The sequence below is a fragment of the Manis javanica genome, chromosome 7, assembly GCF_040802235.1.
Source record: "Manis javanica isolate MJ-LG chromosome 7, MJ_LKY, whole genome shotgun sequence".
NCBI classification, from domain to species: domain Eukaryota; kingdom Metazoa; phylum Chordata; class Mammalia; order Pholidota; family Manidae; genus Manis; species Manis javanica.
This window is the reverse complement of record NC_133162.1, coordinates 21,710,389-21,735,118: the sequence shown is the minus strand read 5'-3', so window position 1 is coordinate 21,735,118 and position 24,730 is coordinate 21,710,389. Positions and strand designations below refer to the sequence as shown.

Sequence of the window (24,730 nt, the reverse complement as noted above, 5' to 3'; positions counted from 1 at the left end):
GTTCCACAAAATAGAAGAAGAGGGAATACTCCCAAACTCATTCTATGAGGCCAACATCACCCTAATACCAAAACCAGGCAAAGACCCCACCAAAAAAGAAAATTACAGACCAATATCCCTGATGAATGTAGATGCAAAAATACTCAATAAAATATTAGCAAACAGAATTCAACAGTATATCTAAAGGATCATACACCATGACCAAGTGGGGTTCATCCCAGGGATGCAAGGATGGTACAACATTCGAAAATCCATTAACATCATCCACCACATCAACAAAAAGAAAGACAAAAACCACATGATCATCTCCATAGATGCTGAAAAAGCATTTGACAAAATTCAACATCCATTCATGATAAAAACTCTCAGCAAAATGGGAATAGAGGGCAAGTACCTCAACATAATAAAGGCCATATATGATAAACCCACAGCCAGCATTATACTGAACAGCGAGAAGCTGAAAGCATTTCCACTGAGATCGGGAACCAGACAGGGATGCCCACTCTCCCCACTGTTATTTAACATAGTACTGGAGGTCCTAGCCACGGCAATCAGACAAAACAAAGAAATACAAGGAATCCAGATTGGTAAAGAAGAAGTTAAACTTTCACTATTTGCAGATGATATGATACTGTACATAAAAAACCCTAAAGACTCCACTCCAAAACTACTAGAACTGATATCGGAATACAGCAAAGTTGCAGGATACAAAATTAACACACAGAAACCTGTAGCTTTCCTATACACTAACAATGAACCAATAGAAAGAGAAATCAGGAAAACAATTCCATTCACCATTGCATCAAAAAGAATAAAATACCTAGGAATAAACCTAACCAAAGAAGTGAAAGACTTATACTCTGAAAACTACAAGTCACTCTTAAGAGAAATTAAAGGGGACACTAACAAATGGAAACTCATCCCCTGCTCATGGCTAGGAAGAATTAATATCGTCAAAATGGCCATCCTGCCCAAAGCAATATACAGATTTGATGCAATCCCTCTCAAATTACCAGCAACATTCTTCAATGAATTGGAACAAATAATTCAAAAATTCATATGGAAACACCAAAGACCCCGAATAGCCAAAGCAATCCTGAAAAAGAAGAATAAAGTAGGGGGGATCTCACTCCCCAACTTCAAGCTCTACTACAAAGCCATAGTAATCAAGACAATTTGGTACTGGCACAAGAACAGAGCCACAGACCAGTGGAACAGATTAGAGACCCCAGAAATTAACCCAAACATATATGGTCAATTAATATTTGATAAAGGAGCCATGGACATACAATGGCAAAATGACAGTCTCTTCAACAGATGGTGCTGGCAAAACTGGACAGCTACATGTAGGAGAATGAAACTGGACCATTGTCTAACCCCATATACAAAGGTAAACTCAAAAGGGATCAAAGACCTGAATGTAAGTCATGAAACCATTAAACTCTTGGAAAAAAACATAGGCAAAAACCTCTTAGACATAAACATGAGTGATCTCTTCTTGAACATATCTCCCCGGGCAAGGAAAACAACAGCAAAAATGAGCAAGTGGGACTACATTAAGCTGAAAAGCTTCTGTACAGCGAAAGACACCATCAATAGAACAAAAAGGAACCCTACAGTATGGGAGAATATATTTGAAAATGACAGATCCGATAAAGGCTTGACGTCCAGAATATATAAAGAGCTCACATGCCTCAACAAACAAAAAACAAATAACCCAATTAAAAAATGGGCAGAGGAACTGAACAGACAGTTCTCCAAAAAAGAAATACAGATGGCCAAGAGACACATGAAAAGATGCTCCACATCGCTAATTATCAGAGAAATGCAAATTAAAACTACAATGAGGTATCACCTCACACCAGTAAGGATAGCTGCCATCCAAAAGACAAACAACAACAAATGTTGGCGAGGCTGTGGAGAAAGGGGAACCCTCCTACACTGCTGGTGGGAATGTAAATTAGTTCAACCATTGTGGAAAGCAGTATGGAGGTGCATCAAAATGCTCAAAACAGACCTACCATTTGGCCCAGGAATTCCACTCCTAGGAATTTACCCTAAGAATGCAGTAATCAAGTTTGAGAAAGACAGATGCACTCCTGTGTTTATCGCAGCACTATTTACAATAGCCAAGAATTGGAAGCAACCTAAATGTCCATCAGTAGATGAATGGATAAAGAAGATGTGGTACATATACACAATGGAATACTACTCAGCCATAAGAAGTGGAAAAATCCAACCATTTGCAGCAACATGGATGGAGCTGGAGAGTATTATGCTCAGTGAAATAAGCCAAGCGGAGAAAGAGAAATACCAAATGATTTCACTCATCTGAGGAGTATAGGAACAAAGGAAAAACTGAAGGAACAAAACAGCAGCAGAATTACAGAACCCAAAAATGGACTAACAGGTACCAAAGGGAAAGGAACTGGGGAGGATGGGTGGGCAGGGAGGGATAAGGGGGGGGAAGAAGAAGGGGAGTATTAAGATTAGCATGCATGGGCGGAGGGAGAAAGGGGAGGGTGGGCTGCACAACACAGAGAGGACAAGTAGTGACTCTGCAACATTTTGCTAAGCTGATGGACAGTAACCGTAATGTGGTTGTTAGGGGGGACCTGATATAGGGGAGAGCATAGTAAACATAGTATTCTTCATGTAAGTGTAGATTAAAAATTAAAAAAAAAAAAAAAGAAAGAAAGAAAGAAAGAAAGAAAAGGGGGATTATTCCTTAACAGGATAAAACTATTGGTAAATCAAAGATCAATGCATGCTTTAAATATCCTTAATGTTGATCACTTAAAGGGTGTCAGATGATCAGCTATGGAGGTACTCTTTTCTTATAATATTCCTTTCTCTTAATTTAAAAAAAAAAAAAAAAGCAGTTACTGTGTGCTGACCTCCAATGAGTTCTGCACAGTGGTATAGAGGGTATGTCAAAGTGTGGGCAAAGGGTCTGTTTGTTTCTATGCAGAAGATCAAGGCCTAGCTTGGATACCCAGAAAATGAACTAAGATATGATATGAGGAGGAGCTTCCGGCATTAGCACTCTCTGGAGGACTCGTGCCGGGGGATGATCATCAAAAAGCCTCCACAGGGATCTGGGCGATGCTGCGGTTGTGGCTGCGTCCACCCCACCGTTTCCTGGACTTGCCATAAGAAGGAGGAGGGAGATGTCTAGGCTGGCATGTGCATACAGTGAGACAACGAATTTGACTGGATCTGTACTGTTGGAACTCAACCAGGAGTTGGGAGGGGTGCAAGTTGTAGCACTCCAAAATCTCATGACTATAGACTATCTATGGTTAAAAGAACATATGGGATGTGAACAGATCCCAGAAATGGGCTGCTTTAATTTGTCTGATGGTTCAAGTACAGTTGGACAATATCCATCATATCATAGATAAATTTTCACAAATGCCTAGGGTGCCTAAATGGTTTTCTTGGCTTCACTGGAGATGGATGGTAATTATAGATTTGCTTTGTTTATGTCACCGTATTCCTATTATGTTAATATGTGTGTGCAAATTAGTTAGTAGTTTAAAACCTATACATACTTAAGGTACTATACAAGAAGATATGTCAAAGAAATAATCAATCCTCCCATGTTTCCTTCCATATGCTACATCTATAGCTTTTCTTCTTCCTTCTTAATTACAACCCTTAAATAGAATTCGTGCCTCATATCGAATTTACCGAGTATCATAATTCCTCCAGGTGGTAAAGATACCTCGAGACAAGTGCTGGGCATAGAAGCCACAAGGCATAAATCTGCAAAGAAGTAAAAAGCTAACCTTTGCAAACAATATGGCTTCTCTCTCACTTACCAACTTTACATTTCCCTGTATGGCCCCGGAAGATGACTGGTTAGCCAGAGACGGGTAAGATTCCTCAAGGGAGGAACAACCTAAGACAGGCACAGTCGCAGGGGGGCCATCAGGTGAGAATTTGGGGATCAACAGAGGTGAGGCTCAGAACCTCACCCCCCCTGCTTTGAGAGAAATCTTCTGCATCCGTGGATGTCTTGCTGCCCTTGTCTAGCCTGGATTAATACTTAGTCCATAGGCACACACCCGATCATCTGATCATCTACATTTGCCTTCTTACAGCACTAAACTATGTTTTCTACCTTTATCTTGCATCTACCTACCACTTCAGCATTTTATTAAAAATAAAAATAATAATAATAATAATAGGAGAAATGTGGGATCAACATATAAATCAAGTACAAAAATCAAACGAATATTCATATTTGACCTGATTGTATATAGGTCATATTGCATGATCAAAACCGAAAGTTTCTGTGATGAAAGCCCTTGTACTGTTCACCATGTAAGAATTTATTCACTATGTAAGAATTCGTTCACCATGTAAGAACTCATTCGTTATGCTTCAGAAGATTGGAGACTGATGAGAATTAGGCTTGAGATGGATTAATGATTGTACATTGAGCGTTGACCCCCCTATACTGAATTTTATTGTTGTTAACAACCATTTGATCAATAAATATGAGAGATGCCCTCTCAAAAAAAAAAAAAAAAAAAAGAATAAAAATTTATTGTCTTGTCTAGGGTCAAACTAGTAATTAAATCTCCATATTTTTCAGGACTTTTTCAATATATAAAAATACAATTTTACTGTCATTTAAAAAATATCTTGATATCAAGATAAGAATAAACCAAGAAATAAAAGAACTAAATTTATACTCTGAAAAAAAAAAAAAAAGAATAGCATACATTATTTTAGTAATTTTAAAAAATTACAAACTTTTAAAATTTCCAATACAAAAATGCATCAATGGAAATGCGGCTGTGATGCAGTTCTCATGAGAAATGAGAGGAGCTACGATCATGCAGACGGCTGGCACCCTGGTGAGGCTCCTGCCCTCCTCCCCTCCCTCCCCGCCTCTTCTTCTTCTGTCTTTTCTTCTTCTCTCTTTACATTTTAACATCAGAATTTTCAAACATGCACAAATGACAGAAAAGAGTATGATAAACACCCATGCCCCCATCTACTCCCCTTCAAAAATATGAATATCTACCCTTTTCTTAATATTTTAACACAAATGTCACATACCATAGATCTCTAAAAAGTAAGGTTCTTTTTTTTGACTAACCAAAATACCATTATCACACCTAAATTTCAAACAATAATATATTTAGTAAATACAATAAATATGTTTCCATTCTATTTAGACATATCCAAATATCACCAGTGATGGTTAATTTTATGCATCAATTTGGTCGGGCCATGGACTGCCCAGATGTTTGGTCAAACGCTACTCTGGGTGTTTCTGTGAGAGCTGTTTTTGGATGCAGTTCACATTTAAACTAGTAGAATGAGTAAAGGAGATAGTCCTTCCCGATGTAGGCAGGCCTGAAGAGAGTGAAAGGCTGGCCTCCCCTGAAGAGGAGAGAAGTCTTTCTGCCTGACTGCTTCAAACATGCACAAATGACACACACTCAGACCAAAACTTGGCTCCTCCTGGGTTGTGAGCCTACTGGCCTTCCAGCGGGAACTACATCACAGCTTCCCTGGTCCTCTGCCTTCATGCTCCAGCTAGAAACACACCCCCAGCTCTGCTGGGCCTCCAGCTTGCTGACTTTCGTGCAGGTCTCGGGACTTGGGCTTGCCCCTCTCCACAATCACGGGACCCAGTTTCCTATAATGAGTATGTCTCGTATTGGTTCTATTTTTCTGGAGAACTATGACTAATATGTTTCCTAGTCACCAGTTCATATTCAATTTCCTGAAAAGGCTCAAAGGTGTCTTTTTACAGATAGTTTGAATTAGAATCCAAATAAGTTCCACATACCTTTTCTTAAAGTCCATAAACATTAATTAAACCTGTGGAAAAGTTATAAAATGTTTTCCCTTTTATGGCATTTCTTAAATAATATTGGATAAGCTTCACAATATAGGTTATTAAACACAGTTCTAATATCTGATTTCAGGTTTATAAGGATTAGAATGCATATCTTAAAAGTGTCAAGACTGGACATAGAAAATGAAACACATTTCTACCACCACTCTTTTCTCATATACTCTTGAAGAGTCAATGAGCATCATTTTGGTTCTAGGTTCCATATGTGTAAAACAGGAAAGCACACAGGAAATATTTATTAGGCCTTCCTCACAGGGATGCATTGAGGGTAAAAAGTAGCCTCACATGATTAAACAGTTCTGAAATAAAGCTTCAAAAAATGAAGAAATTTACGTATTATCATCATCATCTCTAAGGAACCTGTTTGTTTCTTTATTTGTATCTGGGGTCTTATTCTCAGAAGAAATTCACACTATTAATGCAAATCTGTGCTGCCTTATTAAAATGAACAAAAGCAAACAAATTGCACTGTAATAAACTAGGCCTGGTCTTTAATCAGAATTAAGTTGGCAAGTTTAACACACACTGAAAAGCAGCAAAGGTTAAATTATCAAGGTCACTGCTGCAGACACTCACCCAGTACTGTTGAGGTAACTCTGTCCTAAGCTGCAGTCCTTCGAAAGAGAAGACGGATTGAACCAAAATGCTGGCAGGCACTGGCCACTGCTGTGTCGTTCATAACCATAGTCACTGTTGGGGAAAGAGCCAAGAAAAACCTTCCAGTAGGTGACAAAATTACTGAGAACAATTTCATCTTAGTCCGTGGCCAACCTCTACTCTTGTTAATCAGTCAAAAAACAGGCATTTACAGAAGCGAAGCCTTTCCAAAAATGGAACATTATCCCTGCATGGAACATCTATCAATTCCCCATAAAATATCCTACAGAACCCATTTTGAGAAATGCTAACTTGGAGGCAACAGAGATGCCTGTGTAGAAATGAAGCTCAATGACCAATAGTTCCGATTAAATACTTTTAAGCTGGGAGAGTAGATTATGTTCTCATTAGAATACACATTACAGATTGTGGCTGGGCCCAGAGAAAGCTGTAATTAGAAAACAGGCAGTGGTGGGAACTCAACCCTGAATGTAAAACTTCACTGAGAAGTTTCACCCAGCCACATGTGGTGAATTCGCGTTACTGCTGATGTCTTTGGGGTGCTCTTCCAGGACATCTGGATCCATCGAGTAGAACTGAGCCAGGTCTCTCTGTGTACAGCCATATGCTTCAAAGTCACAGCAGAAAAAGAAATATCCTTCAGAAGTGGCATCAGCATTCTCCTAAGAGAAAGTTTAGTCCTGGCTGGGACTGCCAATTGGGACCAACTGCCAGTTGGGACCATCCGCTCTAAATCTGCTCTCCAGTAAGGCAATAGCCAAAGACTTTTCTCTCAGCCTGTTCTCTTCTTTGCCTCCAGAGGCCTGTGAGTAGCTGATACTCTTGGCTCCTGCAAGATGAACTCAGACACAAGGATGACAGCAAACTGCACCTCGGCAAGAACAGACAAATCACAGGCAGCAGGCGGCAAGTGCGGTATGAACTGGTGCATCTGTTATGGAGGTGAGATGCTAGTGTGCCAGGGCTGGGAAGGGAGAAATAGGCTCAGCCAAGGGGGCCTGTCACCAGGCAGCTGGCACTTAGAGTTCTGCACACACCAGCTGGATCTGGTGCTGGTCCAACACAGCATGGGTGGGAAGGCTCAGAAATGCTGCCTATGGGGTATCCAGTGTACATCTCAGGAAATTACATTACAAATGCTGGAGAATGAGGACAAGGTCAGCGGGGGGACTGTCCAGAGGAAGAGCTAAGCTAAGAGGGAGCACTCAATGACAGCCACCTTTCGTTATGCTATATCAAAGAGAATTACCAAAGCTCTAGTTTCTACTGGTGGAAACTCAACAAGCTCATGGTGAGCTTTGCAGAGTATTTTCAGAAATCACGCAGTTACAGAAATTCCATTTGACCAGAAAACTTTACAATGGGCTCATTCGTGATTAATTCCCCATGTTTTAGAATGCATTTTACTTTGTGGAATGAGTAGCAGATTCCAGCCCCAAATGAATGCAAGAATTGGCCCAAGATTGTTGGGGAGTGGGAGGTACGGGAGGGGAGAAAGCAAGCAACTGCTTTCCTTACCCCGTGTTCCCTTCACTCTAGACTAGCTTAAAACTGAAAAAGATAATCAACAAATGACAATGACAGCAACAGAACATAAGCTTGTTTTGGAACCTCATAGAAAAGATTCCCCAAAGGAACCAACCTTTCCAGGAGAAATCAGGGCTTGGGACATCTCACCTCACTTTTATACTTGCTTTTCTACAAGAGAATACATTTATTCTCTGCAAAAGAATTGACTGGTGAGGCCGAAGTTAAACCACTAAGATAAAATGTTAACTTCCTTTCCAAGTCCTCCTTGAACAGAGTGGATGAACTAGTCAGGCTCCAGAAATAGGCACGTGATGAATGACTTAAAAATTCCATGACAATTTTCCCTGTGAATGTATTTCAGGGTGTCACTCCACAAAAGTCGGACAGGGATAAGAAACTTTTATCCTTGTAATAATAAGGCATTGACTGACTAAAAGGGAAGTCACAGCTGGGGAGGCCCCGGAAGAGCTCCTTGTGGGCTCCCTTGTAACTGGAGCGCTGCTGCGCTTTGGCTCACCAGAGAGACACAGCACAGGCTTATCACCAACAAGAGGGGGACATCCCAGGGCTACTGGTCTGGGTGCTGCTGGCCAACTTCGCGAGGCCTGCCCAGTACTATTTATTCTGAGAATGTCTCCACACATCTACCATGAGTGCAGACTTACTTCTTCTAAGCTGTGTGATGTGAATGTGGGCAGTAACTCAGCCCAATCACTGATACTATGAAGATGAAGTATGTGACCTATGACTGCTAGACCACTAGAAAGAAGTTGTTATAGGAATGACTTTGTTCTTATGCAGGTCAAGTATTAATCTTTCAACATTGCATACATATTTAGCAATTGTTTCTCTAAAGCACAAACATATACATAGAGAAGAAAAAAAAACAAGAAGGAAGAAAAGGAACAGAAAATGAGATGGATATAATCAAGGGAGTTATCACCTATTTATCCTCAATATTTTTCAACCTCACCTGAACCAAGTGAGGTCATCACTGGCCCACAAGCTAGTTTTCTTCTTGACTCATGCTCCAGAACAAACACTATGACACTCTGAGTTTATTTAATTTCTAAGCATCTCAGTTCTTTTCCAGTTTAAATTAGTTTAATCTTGGTACAAGGAGAAGTCTCCTTAACCACTAGGTTCACAGCTACAGGTCACTAATGCCTTTGAGTTCATCCTTGCACTGAATTCAGGAAAGGCTTCCACTGTTCACATAAGAACAGTCAGGCAACCAGTGATTGGAAACTTCCAGGGACAGAGAATTTTCTGCCTTGTAAGGCTACTGTTCCATTGCCAGGAGCCTTAGATTCTAGAAAGCTCAAATAGGTTTGCTCCCTGAAAAGTCCACTTACTGCTTTCAGTGTTGTTGTCTGAAGCAGCTGAGGGTGGATCTGGTTTCTCTTTTTGTCCTGAGAGATATCAAATATCTGAAGATAATTACCAGACATCTTCTGAATTCTCTTTAAGTCCAAAGAAACTCCTGGTTTTTCCATATACACATGCATATAGCTAGTAAGCCACAATGTCCCCAAAAGGTAATTCCACAAGAATATGAGGCTTGTCATTTAGGTCTATAAATGTTACTATTATTTCAAATCTAAGCTTTCATTAAGGCCTTTGTGGATTTGATAAACTGAATGACTCCGTGAGGTAACAGCACAAGCTCACCAGTCAAAATCGGCCTCTGTGCAGACACAAGGTTCAGATTCCATAGCTCCTGCATATTTTCCTTGCATACATTTCCGCTCTGATTTTCGCTTCTTATATATTCTTTTGGCTCCCATGATGCATGCTTCCCCCTGTAAGGAGACAAGGACCTCACACAATTGGGCATATAGCTTTGGACCTTCTCTGCTCCACACCAGGACAATTCAGGGAAATACCCTCCAACCTTAGCATAGTTTGGACTTAGGTAACCTGCTTTGTGCTAATAACATTTTCTTTTCCATGTCCAGAGCACTGTGAATATAGAATGTGACTATAAAGGCAATCCTAAGAAGCACTGAGGGTATGTCAAAAAATGTCATTAACTCCTTATCTATTCAGCAAACCTTACTTGGCAAGACGTTAGCATGGTGCTATTTACGAGGGACACAGTTAACTAAGACAGCCTGTAACAAATATATCTGCCAACAATCTGTAGTAATTAAGTTCAGTTCTTCTGTAATAAAAGATCTATGTATTTTTTCATTTATGAGCATATGAAAGAGTATTGCTAAGAGATATAAAGATCCATTTTGCCCCAGTTTATTCATGCCTCTGCCCACACAACTTTATAGCACAGATTTTATGTCTGTCTACCAGAGAAGCAAGGGAACTAAATTCAGTGTTTCTCCATAAACTAAATAAAAGCTTTGAATATCATAGTGCCTATATATCCCAAAGGTGAAAGTACTGGCAATGTAAATGAGCAATAATTTTAATGTTGAGTCTCCAAATGGAGTGGGTGATTCTAGCTGGTACATTCCCCACTGCCAAACACAGCTCTCCTGTGTGAAGAACAAGAACAGAGTTTTGTCTAAGCTACTATAAGCTATCTTTCTTGAGCAAACTCACTTTAATGAGCTCCGTGGCATATCTACATGTGAATATATTACTTGGCCCAGGTTTGGGTTATATGATGTATCACTGCCTGAATACAGTGATGGCTTTGCAGTGAGAGCTTCCTTAGAGACCTGCAGGACAACTCTGTCTTGGGAAATCAAAGGCGAGATACTTTGAGCAGAGCATTTTGATATGAGCTAAATCACTCAGGAACCAGGATGAAGCAGTTTCCTCTCAATGATTCTGCATTCTTGTACCCTGAGTACTGGAAGAAGGCAAGAAGCACTACCTAATCCCGGGAATCACAGTGGTGGGAAGGAAGGATTTACTGGCACTGCCCATTGAGAATAATTTTGTTACGTCTCTGTTTGCATAGATAAAATTGAAGATCCCTTCCTTACCCCTGCCTCACCCTACAACCATGTGACATGCTTGGATAAATTATGTCTGGATCTCCATGCTGAGTTGGTATTGCCTTTTGAATTGTAAGTCTAAGCCAAGCACATTTGAATCTTATCTCATTATATCCCAGTACAATAAAAAGAGAAATCACTTCACAACAAGCTATAAATGTTGGGTTTATTTACTGCTGTGGCACATAAAACACATAAGAAAGCACTACATGGACATTTTAGCTTAGACAACCCCAATTCCTACACTTCAATGACTAGCTCTCCTCAACACACCTCTGTCACCTGCCCAGGACTCAACCTTAGCTCTCTCCCTCCTACCTGGCTGTGCAGCTGCCAGGGTCTGTAGTCCTCCTCGGCACACCGTCTATCAAAAATGGACTTGTAGTCCACTTTGACCAGCTGCCATTCAGAGCGGTGACTGAAGTGTCCAAACACTCTACAGAGTTCATAATGATAAAAATAATCCAACAGTAACAATGCCAATAGTTGTAACAGTAGCATTTGCTGAGTGCTTACTCAAGTTTAGAATAACACTAAGCACATTACACTGCTCAAGTTGTTTAATCCTCTAAACACACTTAAGAAGAGGGTTACCATTTCTGGCTCCACTTCACATATGGGTAACTTGAGACTCAAATAATTTCACTAACATGAAAAAACCTAAGTCAAACCACCGAGAACTGGCAGAGTCAGAACCCAGGTTGTTTGATTTAAAAGCCCACCCCTATATATTGTACCACAACAACAGTTGACCAAAAAAAGAAGTGGAGTGGAAACAATCACGAATGCTGCATCCTACGTGGTCCAGGCTCACTTCTAATGTCCATGGTTTCCGTAGAGTTTCCATGTTACTTTACCTTCCCACAGTCCCTAGAGAGAGGGGGCAGCAGGGCTGGTAGTCACAACTGTCACCTACACTGTGTGATCTGCTCTCCTCACTCAGGGAGACGCAGGTCTTTAATGAGGTGTTTGCACCACCAATTGTGGATAAAAGCCACAAAGTAGCCTTTTCAGCCAGCTTTTTTTCATCTGTGTTTTCCGAATATAAAAACTGAATAGAAACAGTTATGGAACAAACGGCAAATCTAACTATGTTCATCATGGGCAAAAGTGCAGCTATTAAGCACATTAAACTTTTGTGGGTCTTTTTTACCATTAAAAAAAGAAGGAAGGAAGGAATAATTAGTAAATGTACCAACTACTCACTTTGATTTTAAAATTCTCATTGATGATAGCATCTACTTTTAAAAGCTTCCCTGTTTTCCATGGTCAATGTTCCAGGGGAAGGGAAAATCAGTTTCATACTTCAAATTCAAAGCTCACATTTTGAAACCCATAAGCAGGCAAGTCATTAATCAAGCCTTTCACAAACTAATGATCGTCACTTTCCAGACAAGAACGAGTGCAGATGCAATTTCATAAGAACAGATCGTTCTCACGGCTTCCTAATATGCCTCACAGTTGGGTTAGGTAAAGAGCCAGGGAAAAAGAAAATCCGTTGTGGGGTTTTGATCAAGTTCTGTGCTCTGCCTTAAAGTGAAATCACTCTCATATGCCTGTGATTTTCTGTATCTTGTTTGTTTATTATTAAAGTTTTATAGTTTCATTTTCTATTGAAATAATCACTTCTAACTTCCCTTAGCCCATTCAGTGTAGGAAGAAACTAACTGGGCCATTTTGCTGCCAGCCCACAGTCTGAGTCTCCCAATAGCTAGTTAAGAGCCAAAAAAAATGGCCACCCACATTTTTCCTTCCTCTTTGCTGGGGAGCCATCAAGTCAGATGTACTGACTTTACTAGCAACTTCAAACCTAACAGTAGCACACAGAACAGGCTCGGCTGAAAAAAACATGTCTTTTGGATTTATATTAAGACTAGAAGACATCACATTTTTCTACTTACGTCATGATTAGGGTTTCTTCCCCAGGCTCACCCAGAACCCCATCCACAAAAAGTGGAATAGATGTGAAACTGTATTTGCTCCAAGATCTCCCTTCGTCAAAACTCAACCTAATGACAGAAAAAATAAGTCATCAGATCTCAAAAGAAAAAATATCCTTTCAAAGGAAATGTACTATCAACCAGGAAAGAGTACATTTTAAAAGTACCCAGGGCATTGTCAAAGTGAGCCTTTTATGTGTGTAAGCATTCTTAATTACATCAGAAGGTAGGAAAAAAATTAGCCAAGTGATTTGGGACTAAGATGTGTTATAACATCAATAAGGGAAGAGCTGTGTGAAATGGGAATAATAATAAGTCTTTGATAGGATTTTGTCTTAATTTGGATATTTTATTAGATCTTAGATCTCAGTGTAAGCCCCTCCAAAACCTCACTGAAGCCCAGCAGCAGGCCTTCCAGGGGATTCTGAAGAGCGACGGCCTCAGGAGACTGACTTAGGCGGGCCTGAGCCAGCCACTCCGAAGTGATCAAGCCCTCAGCAGCATCCCTCTTGCACTGTTACCAATCCTGCTTGACTCAGAGAGGGAATGGGTGCAGGACAGGCTTCTGAGAGTAAGAAAAGTCTGCAACTCTGACAGCCACACTGGATGTTTCTTTTGCTCTGTTTTCTGTTTCTCTTATTTCTGTAGCTTTCCTTTCAGTCAGGCTTCCGACTTTGAACAGGCTCACATTGGAGACAGCCATGTCCAAAAGCACAGATGAAGGAGAACATTGGAAATCCTTGCAGAAGCAAGGCCTTGGGTGTCCATCTGGGCAAGACCTCCAGCAGCATTGCAGAATGTCACCCCCAAGAGGAAGTTAAGGAAGTAGGATCAGGAGGAATGAGATAGGGACAGAAGTGTCAGGAACTGCTGATCTCCACGCAGAGCGCACACAATGGATGTAAATATTAAACCCCAGGAGACGTTACTTGGGAAAGGCAGCCACAAGAAGTTCGGCTAGACAGAGATTGCACCTGACACCCCGCTTTACCCCCGGCTGTGCTGGAGGAATGGCGCCCCATGGAGGGCACTGTCCCCTCTGAAACTCCCCAGGCCAGGCCGCTCTCAGGGGCAGAACCAGTCCATCTCTCTCTCTCTCTCAACCTCTTTCTCTCCCTTGCTTGCCCCCTCTCTCTGCCCTTTCCTCCTTTTGTGAAACTGCAGGCAACAATCCTACTTTAATAGAGCAAAGGTATAAACTATGTTCTACCAGACCTTGACATTTTACAACAACACAGTCACAGTCTGCCAGCCTGACTCCTAGACAGGTCTCAGCGGAGCAGAACCATCAGGCGCAAAGCCATGGCAATCGGTGCCTTTACCAGAGATGCCGGATCGGGAGGGACGTGTGCTTCATCGCGACCAGGACTCCGCCTTGATCCAGGTACAAAATGCTGTGCTCCTCTTCAAAGATCTGAGAGAAGAAAACACATACACATGGATGCACGTCCACACAAACCCAGAGTTCGGCAGATGAGTCTCCATGTGGGGAGAAAAATCCCTCTACTGATGAAACGAAGTTTCCCAAAATCTTTGGGAAAACACCAATGCTTCCCAAGGTGGGCTACATGTACCACAGGAGTTATAAAAAAGTTATTTTAGTGCATCACAAGAGAAATTTGAAGAATTAATCATTATGCTGTCATGCTTATATTCCCATCTTCTTGTGGTTAAGTTCTATTGATTCCAATATATGATGATGTCAGAATACTGGATAATTGCCATAATGGGTAATATCTTGAGGTGTTAGAAGCCTTAAAGATACTTTGTTCCAAAATTTTCATTTTTGCAGATGTGGTGACTTGCCTAAGTATATACTACTATATATATACTACGTATATCGTAATTGATGGAGTTGGGACTTGCAGTATTAGAGGGCCCTTTCCAGATGTAATTATTTCGAAGTTTCCAAGTATTACAGAGCAAAGGTGTTCTTGTTCGATTCACAGATTCTTCACCAAGTCATATAGTTCTGATCAAAGTGGAATCATCATCTTTAGGTACATGTGTCATTAAGTCTTTCTACAAATGTAGAGAAGCTAATCTGAAGTCAAATGGAAAAAGGATGCAAACAATTTCTAAGTCCCGTCTATATGAAATGCCTGCTATGCTACGGGTCACCCTGTCACAAAGCCTTGTCTATGGTTATACTATGGACATATTTTTTCCCTTTTGTTTACTTCTTACACCTAAAACGTATCCCAGGACTGTAAAAGTAGAGACATCTTTGCTTTGCTTGGGGTGCTGGAAGGAACAAAATGGGATCCTGGCTCTCTCATTCTCCCGAGGAAGCTTAATAATCCATGTTCATACATATCTCCAAGATCAACAGCCCTTGGGTTTCTTAAGCAAATGTATTTTCTGCCCTACTTTTCTCAAAACATGCAAATTACACTGAGGACCTATGAAGGGTCTGAAGCTAGGAAATGATAACTGGACCATAACATGCACATCTCTGTCTAAAATTTAGAGCAGAGTGTTCTCATTGCTGTGTGATTACCTGTGCATTAGATTTCAATTTACAGTGCTAGTTATTGTATGATAATTAAATGTCAGTGGTTATTAAAACATATTTATTGAAGTGTAACAACCATGCATTAGGCACATATCTTGTTATGATTGCTAAACCTCATTAAATGTCTGTTTTATAAGCTATGAGTATCTAATTTTCATTTAGAAGAAAGTGAGGAAGCATTTAAGCTAAACGCCCTGGTTTAAAGTGATTCCATTTCTACTTTCCCTAACATATGCACCCGGATGGTTATTACTCTCTCTTTTGCACATGGGATTTAAACATCTCAGAACACCACCTGGGTAATGGATATTTCTATATCACTGCATTCTTTTCGATTCTAACTTCAAGGCAAGGGGAATTTATGGAGGAAACAGTATTAGTTATACTATCTTCCCTCCAGGCTCCATGTTCCTTATAGGATAAACTCTGAGATTCTGGTTTTCTTTTATGGGAAAATTTTAGTCAGCTCTAATTAGGTTTCATTGTCATTTGTAAACTTTCTTACATAAGGCTCTGAAAAGGGGGCATTTTTATTGAATGGCAAAAAAAATAAAACTGCATAAATATTTGCCACATTCAAAGACTTAAGACTTTCATAAGGCAAAAAGGAAAATAAACACATGGACAAAGTTCAGAATTTAAGTATAGCTGAATAAGTTCCTACAACTGAACCAAACTGGACAATTTTTATGTCATTTAAACTTCAGCAACTTGACCCAGGACCCTTTCTTACCTGCCTCCAAGTGTTCCCTGCATCTGAAGACACAAACATGCTGATGTCGCTATCTGACAACTCAGAGCCTATGTTACCTAGAAAGAGCACATCACCATTAGTGAAGGGAACTTTCTGCAAAAGCTAACAATGGGCTATCCTGGCAGTCTGCATTGCCTGAGATAGATTTAGACTGCAAACATTGTATCTGCTCAGGAGTTTTCAGCATAGTTGCTTCAGGGTCAGTGGTTTAGGTACCTTTCAAAAATATTTTTAGCTTGCTCATTAAGTCCCAAGCACAGATATCTAGCTTCTTAAAATAAACACAATTTACGACTGGAAGCAAACCAGGCAGGGTTCTTACCTGATGCCACTATGATGCTGGGAGCTGTGTCTCGGCTGGCAATGATCCCTGATGTGTAAGGATTCTCAGAGACCTTAAGGTGAAGGTGCAGTGAGCAATAGGGCTGAGAGGAGGAGAAATGAGTATCATAAAAGCACATAATATAAATGGCTATTTAAAGCCCAGATGCAGAGCATTCATCCATGCACCCAACCATCCCATCTACCCACCCATCCATGCACCCACTCATGCACCCCTTTTTCATGCCACAAATATGTGGTGTCCACTAGGAATAAGATAGCTGCCAAACTGATAAAGGAGAGAACACCTTCTTTTTAAGTCTCATCTACTGCCTTAATTGCCATTTGGCCATTTAACAAACCTTTTAGTACTTTACATGTAAAACCCTAGGTGTATCTTATGAGAGTTACATTGATCAAAAGTTAGCCTCTGCCATTACAGAGTGTGTAATCTAATGTCTTTCTAATGATTATCATAAGGAAAGGACACTGTAATAGCTGTAAATCAGTACCAACAAGACAGGAAATTCCTCAGGATGATGAGACTAGGTCCAACTTTGGATCAGTCTTGCCTCAGGTAAGACGGAGTAGGAGAAATGAGATATGAAATGAGGAAGGTATGTTTGGTCAGGCTGGCAGGGCTCTCAAGAAGTCAGCTCGCATCTCTTAGCCATTCTCTATTTGAGACCTTGGTCTCATTTGTATAGAAGACACTGTACGACACATGAAACTGTCCTAACATCCACCAGACAGTTTGCACAGTGTGTGCTTCAGGTATTATCGGAATCAGCATTATTCAATATAAAAGTCAAATGGTAGACAAAATGCACTAGTAATAACAATTTAAATGAAAATTTAAGGCACTTGTTATCTTGTGTAAAAACCTTGATCAAATTTTTTAAGATACCAACGGTTTTCAAAAACAGGATAATAAATCTTTGAACTGCATTTAAAATAGATCTTGTACCAAGTTGTCAAAACCTACAAGTTTGTGTCTGACCCACATCTCTTTTCATCTCTCAGGAAGATTATTTTCTAATCTTATCGGCTTGAGTTTTGGGGATCACCAATGCATCTCTGTTATGACTTTCATTCTGCTCTGTACGTCTCAGCCAGCAGATATTCGGACAGCTACAGAGATACAGTGATTAAATTTATATGGGATAGAGTAAATGACAAACTAAAAATGAAACTCAGGAATAAAAGCAGCCAAAACACTGGGGAGATGAACAGGAGGGCACAAGGTCTTTTCCTCATGGCCAGCACAGAGAATGAACTCTCAAGGAATAAGGATAGTAGTAAGTTATTGGTTTTACATGGAATTTTCATGTAAAGCTTTCCAAAGCGAAACTTGTACTTTGTAAAGTTTCACAAGACTAAGGAAAGACTGCCCCAGAAGGAAGAAACAGGCCCAAACACCTGGTTTCCTTTTGTTGAAAGGAAGACAAGAAAGGTTACTGCATGTTGCAGGGTTCCCAGCAAAGTGCCACACAACACTCAGGGGTTTAGATGGGTAAGAGGAGGCTAAACCATTTTCCACTAAAGTTTTCCTGATAACTGCAGCCTACCGGGATCCTCCCTTCTCTGCTTAATAACCATTTATTTTACCATGCACAGTTCTGTATTATCTATTTGAGGTATTCACAGTTTCATCCCCCTAAGCTTTGTGCTCTGATAAGAGAAAACATCAAGACCTACTTTGTGTCTTCCGTGGAACCTCGTATAGAATCTAAAGAAAAACGGTCAATAAACACTTGAAATATCAAAGGATGCTTTCTGTTAGGACATGAAAGACCTTGCTTTACTCATTTACTCAGAAAAGTGCCAGAAGTACATGGGCTTACTTATAAACCACAGAGTCAGCGGGCTGTATCTCCATGGCATTTCAAGAAGTGCATCACTCCCTGGGATTACGCTCAGACATGCATGCTTAATGGAGGGCCTTCTATAACACCCACCAGAGCAGGACAGCCCTGGCTGGGGGGCCTCCCAGTCTGCGATCCTGAGGCAGCCACACACTCCACCACCCAGCAGTCTGGAGGACTGCGAAGCTCAGCGGCCAGCTGACCCAAGGATTATTTGATTTAGGGCACTTGCCATTACAAAGGAAAGAAGGCATTTTCAATTGGCTGTCTCAGCCCTGCTCTGTTGCTATGGCTTTCAGAGGCCCCAGATAAATTAATTTGAGAAGAAAAGACACCAATTCATGCTGTCACAGGAATGGTAGAAATGATCTCTTTGGTTCACTTTTTTCTCTACTTTCACATTTGCAGTACTGGATTGCCCCCAGCTGGTACAAGGAGAATATTCTGTGGCTTTTTTTTTTCTTTCTCTCATTTTTTTCAAGAAAGTGTACAATGTTTGAAGAAAAGCAATGTTAAGTGATTTATCTACACTTTTTTAATTAAACTTTTGTACCTAACTAGTTTTGGAAATTTGTCAAAGTCACCAAAAACTAATAGAGATGTTTGCTATAAAGACTCTCAAGCCACTACGAATGCCCAGAGGAAACAAGGCAAGTCCCTCTAGCTCTCATGCCTATTTTGCCCAGGCCGGGGGCTCTTCGCCTCTTCCTTCCTTCCTTCCTTCCTTCCTGCCCCCTGGCCTTCCTTTCTCCCATTAGGAAGCATGTACTGAGTACCTGAGTTACCTCTCCAGAGTTATCTCCAAGTTAGTAGAGTCAAAGCATAGCTTGTCCCAAAGGTAATTCTCTATTTTCTCTTTCCAATTCAGAAAATACAGGACTATACACTGAAACCACCATGATCGACCAGCTCACTTAGGGAGAATAGCTGGACCTGCACACTTGTTGAGAAGCTGTCCTTTGTGCCCTCAGTCACACACAGCCACAGGGTGTGGAATATCACCTGTTGGTCAATACTAGGAGCAACTAGATCCTTAGTCTTTAACAAACTCCTGAAACCCACTGTGGACCTCTAGGTCCCGTATTACCTTTCTTTTGCCATATTCTTTTCTTTTGTATATCAACCAGCACAATTCTTTGGCCACAGCAAGTGTTTAATAAATGCCTTTGGATTCAACTGATCCATTAACTAGCTACGGTCTTCCTAGCAGTGCGGGTGCCAATAGAGAATTACTAAATGATGGAGACATTATCCTACCATGAAATAAATCAACTTAAAAAACTGTTAGATTATTTGAGAGTCAACCACCTTCTCTTTCCATTTGTTTTTTCTCCCCAATCTCTGTATTAACAGTCTTTAAATTTCATCATTTATGGCACCTTTATCCCTAGGGGTCCTAATCCGAATATTGTTCTGAAAAGCCAGATCAGATCTCTGACAAATAATAAGGCACCAGGTAAACTACAAAACAATATTCCGCAAATCCAACCCCTACACATATACATTTATGCTGTTCTCACCCTGAACTGGAGCTAGGAATTCATTAGCTTCTCAGTGAAGAGTCAATGGCAAAAGAAGAGGGAGGCCCTGGTCTAACTGGGTACAGGCCTTTCAGCCCTGCTCCAATCCAGCACAACACAGAGTCACACCCAGCGCCAAGGAATGAGAGCAGAGTCAAGGACCTGCTGGGATAGCTGGCTGCTTGGCTCCCGCAGAAATCTGCCAACTGAATCCATAAAGAAATCACGGCCTCTCTCCATGAAACACGGTGCTTTCTCTAGGAGCCCCAGGGTCTATCACGGGCCCAGCTCACATCTTGCCTCATGGGAGCCCAATCCAAGGCTTTGGAGGCAGGTGGACCATGACCTGTAATACCCTCTCTAAGTGTACAACTCAGTCTTCAGGGGAAAGAAATCCCAGTTGAGCCCTCCAGGCAATCAGTCTGAAAGTCCTAAAAATACAGCCCCAATTACCCTGGATGTCTTATTTCTACAGAATACATTTTACCAGGAACATGCCATTTGGGGCTGTAATTCTGAACTTGTTCCACATTGTAACAGCCTTGCTGGAAAATCTCTTTTCTAATCACTAGGCTGTGCTTTCAGTGCCACTGTCACTTTCCAACTACTCACAATCAAAAATCACTTTTTATCTTTTTTGCTACCAGCTCCCAAGTCTAAAGAAGGTTTTTAACAGTCTGGGTTCTCCTGTAACTCAAAGACTGCCTTTCCTAATTTCTGCCTCTGGCAGATTTTTATAAAGTAATGTTGGTCTCTCCTCTCTACTTTGTCATTTTCCTCTCCTCACCCCACTGCCTGTTTTCTAAAACAGATTGAAACTACATGAAATAGCAGGGTTAATGTGGGAGGTGGACCAAAAACTCCTGGCTACCATACATCGGTGTCCCCTTAATTCTTCTTTCCTCAATCTTCATGAGCCTACTGATTTTAACTTTGGGGTCAACTTGACCCCATGGCCTTCAGAGATGTTATGATGATAAATCCTTCAGGGCAGTTGTCAGTGGGAACAAAAGGTTTCCACTAAATCCAAATGGAAAACTCAACACCTATCAGTGGAGCATCTACTTCACGAAATCACAAAATAACATACAAGAAGCTAATAACAACACATGTGCTGAGCACCAGCCATGGAGCAGATATGATTCTTGAGTTGATCCTTTGGAGAGGCCAAAAGCCAGCCAAGTTCTTATGCTCACAGAGCTCACATTTTAGCAGGGGAAGGTGGACAAAGAACCCAGCAGGCACACGTGTGGTTTCAGGAGTGAGCAAGGCTGTGAATGCAAAGAAAGGAGTTGGGGCAAGTAAAACTTCAGAGAAAGCTCAAGAAAGCTGTGTGAAATTAAGGTAATCAAGCCAAGATCTGAATGCCAAGAAAAAGCCAGATAGGAAAAGGGCAGTTTAAGAGAAATAATAGCACATGCAGAGCCTAAGACATAAATGAATATGGTGAGTTAATCATCTGGAAAGAAGCATGCTCCTCGGCCACTGTGATGGCCTATGTGCAAGGAAGGAAGGAGAGGCTGGAGACCAGGTAGGGGAAGCAGACAAAGGCCAGGCCACATGGGGCCCTGCAGGCCATCACAGAGTATTTGAATTTTCTTCCTGAACTAGAAAGTCATTAGAAGGTTTAAATAAAGGAGGGACATGCTCTGCATTTTTAAAGCTCTAACTGATTCCATTTACATAACATTTTAGGAACGAGGTGTCTAATCTATAGTAAAGGACAGCAGGTTAGCAGTTTGTCTAGGGCAGAGAGTGTGGCTATATACTGATTACCAATGGGCACAATGGAATTTTTTAGGGTGCTGGAAACATTCTATCCAAACTGTGGTAGCAGGTACATGGATATATATATTTGTCAAGATTCTTCAAACTATACTCTTCAAATGGGTCCTTTTGTTCTACCTCAAGAAAGTTGTATTTAAGACAAAACAAAACAAAAAAGGTTCCACTGGTTGCTGTGTGAAGAGACCGCCAGGTAGACTGGAGGAGTAGCCAGGAGCCTGTCAGTGTAGGGCAGGCGAGGAACGATGCTGGCTGGGATTCGGACGCTCCAGTGGAGATGGGGAAGAAAACTAATACTTCATTTATATTTTGGAGTCACAGCCCTGGGCTGAAGGTGGAGTCGGGAACACCTCACTAAGTGCTTTGCTTCAGAGGCATTTCTAGTGGTCTGTTTATGATGCCAGAGTGACCACAGACAAGACTCTCTGGGTGAGATGGTTAATTTTCCCTCATGGGCATTTAATCTCCAAAATGCACTGTGGGATGGAGGACCCCTGGTGCATCCCATGCACCTCTGGCTCAGCATCATGATGCTCCTACGTGGAATTGTTAAACTGGGAAGGTGGCTCTGTTTTTTCAAATGCTACTGAATTATGCCTTTCATAGAGTAGGTATTCAATAAATAATTGTTAATTTACTTTGTCACTGGCTTTGTGCACTTACTGCAACAACTGGCTTTCCCCCCACTGTAAGTTGCCGGTAATAAGGATGGAAGCTGAGTGGGAGGCTGAATTTCAGACTGCTTTCCTGATGCACAGTGACAGCTGTGATACCCTCTGTGGCTAATAAGGTCAAGCTATGGCTGCTGGCATCTTCTCAAGTAGGAGGGTGACCTGCTTACAGCTGTGTGAGATGAACCTGCAAAGTGACTGCTCAGATTTCATGGGACAGAAGGAAATAAACTGAGTGTGGATAACATCAAAGTCAGAATTATATGAAGATTATTTACATCCCATGTAGATTTAATCCCATGAAGATTAAATACACATACATATATATATATACATATATACCAAACCCTTCTTACTAAAACTAAAAAGTCTTCCTTCTAGGTTTACATATTGGTCTCTCTTTTTTTACGAATGTAAACTCAACTTCTGAATCATTTCATAGAAATTAGCACTCAATTATACTTTGTTTTGCAATTAATCCCTCCTCCCCTCCTTCTGCAGTCATTCAATATCTCTTCATGTGTTAAGTACCAGGCAGGCACCAGAGCTACTATGGAGAGTGAAGAATCACCCTATAATCTCTCATTTATTAATCTAGTCTCATTCAAGCAAACTGCAAACTCCTTTAAGGCAAAACCCATCTTTGATTCCTCTGTTGGATGCCACCATATAATCCGATATGTAAATAAATTCATGCTGATCTACTCACTGCTCAATGCTGGACAACTAAAAGAAGCTGTACGTCAAAGCAGAGGTTGGCAAAGCTTTTTTAGGGCCATTTTGTAAATAGCTTAGGCTTTATGGACCATACAGTCCTTGTCCTGTCTATCAATTCTGCCATTGCAGAGCCCAAGAAGCCACAGATGGTGTATAAATGAAAAGCATGAGTATGTTCCAATAAAACTTTATTCAGGAACACACTGTGGCCGTATTTGTCCCACAGGCCTCAGCTATAGGACAAGACGAACATATAAAGAGTACCAAAAAGCATTTAAATCAATGGTTCATACCCTTCCTTGAGGCATAAATCCCTCTGAAAACATGATTTAACACCTCTTCTGGAAATACATACACAATTCTGCATTCACTTCACCAATTCTGCAGCTGAACTGATAGGTCATGAGGTCTGTAACAGCCTATTCAAGGGAAGGGAAGGGTGCAGATCCCCACCATAGACAGAAACTATCATATTATCCCCTAAACTATAATTTGAGGTCCTCATCAGAATTTGATCACAACTGAACATCCTGAAGTAAGCAAGGAACTGACTCATGTTCTCTTATCTCTGGTCCATCAAAAAAGGCAGAGCTGTGACTCTTCCACACACTTTGCCTTCACCCCCTCCCCTGTTGCGTTTTGTTCATCAATTGAGACAGAAGCCCTGGAACCATCTCCATCTGCCTGTTTAATGTGCATCTGAGCCCTCCACTGCATGGGGCACCCTCTCCAGCAGGAAGACTCACCAGCAAGCAGTGCACAGGGTCCCCCCTCAGATCCGTGTCCGGCGCCTGCAGCAAACGCCAGTCTCTGCCTTTGTTATACGTGATGAAAGTCTTCACTTGGTTGTCACTCTTCTTGTTAGCCAAGAACATTCCCTTTATGCCTGCTACCTGGGAAAAATTGACATGGCTGAAAAATACATCGATTTGAGAAAGGATATATTTGTTCAGTCAAAAAGCAGACTGTGAAATTCAGCTGTGAGCACTGGCTGGGAGGGAAGAGGGTGAGGATAGAGGCAGAAGGGGTGGAGCTGAAGCAGAATGACTTGCTGGGCTAGGGGACAGAAAACAATAGATCTGTGCTCCTTGTGGTATAGAGGTTTTGAGGCGAGGTTGACAGAGGCTTCTTATTTCCCTAAGGTAGGCCGGTGGTGGCTTGCAATTACTAGAGATAAGCTATGGTGCTTTCAGCTCCTTTGTCTTTGGTAAATGATAAATAAATAGGGGTTACTTTAACTTATGTTAGGCATAGCACCCACCGTCTTGAACAAGTTATCTCATTCTATCCTTGTAAGAGTCCTCTTGGATAGCTATCACTTATTCTATCACATGAGAGGAAATTGAGGCTCATTCAGGTTAAAGTGACTTGTCCAAGATCACAGCGCCTAAGGTCACAGATAATAAGGGGCTGACCTGGGCTTTTAACCCTGAATTCTATGCTTTCACAGCACAGGCTTTAAAGACTATCTAAATCATTGAGCTATCTACAGCTTTGGGCAGTTGAAAGAGGTCAGTTAAAGCTCCTTTTTTTTTCTATTTTTTTCCTGTAAAAGATTGCTCCATTAAGCCACCAAAATACTTTGAACAAAAGAGAACAGCTTTTAAACTTAAAGAAGCATTGGCTTCCCTCAATTGTCAAATAATCCCCCCC

General features: G+C 41.1%; 1 protein-coding gene across 10 annotated transcripts in view; it reads right to left on the bottom strand.

Annotated features, from left to right (window-relative positions):
* The window catches only part of SORCS1 (sortilin related VPS10 domain containing receptor 1), a 502,721-nt gene that overhangs the window by 76,697 nt on the left and 401,294 nt on the right, over positions 1-24,730 (bottom strand). For all 10 annotated transcript variants that reach the window (XR_012133041.1, XR_012133039.1, XR_012133040.1 and 7 more), the window contains exons 10-17: positions 23,824-23,970; positions 16,521-16,623; positions 16,178-16,254; positions 14,252-14,343; positions 12,891-12,998; positions 11,308-11,425; positions 9,701-9,831; positions 6,458-6,571 (exon numbers count right to left, since the gene is read on the bottom strand). Coding sequence is in view for 6 of the 10 variants with exons in the window: in XM_037001358.2 (XP_036857253.2) it covers positions 6,458-6,571; positions 9,701-9,831; positions 11,308-11,425; positions 12,891-12,998; positions 14,252-14,343; positions 16,178-16,254; positions 16,521-16,623; positions 23,824-23,970 (890 nt within the window). In the remaining 4 variants the exon portion in view is untranslated. The remainder of the gene's footprint in view (positions 1-6,457; positions 6,572-9,700; positions 9,832-11,307; positions 11,426-12,890; positions 12,999-14,251; positions 14,344-16,177; positions 16,255-16,520; positions 16,624-23,823; positions 23,971-24,730) is intronic.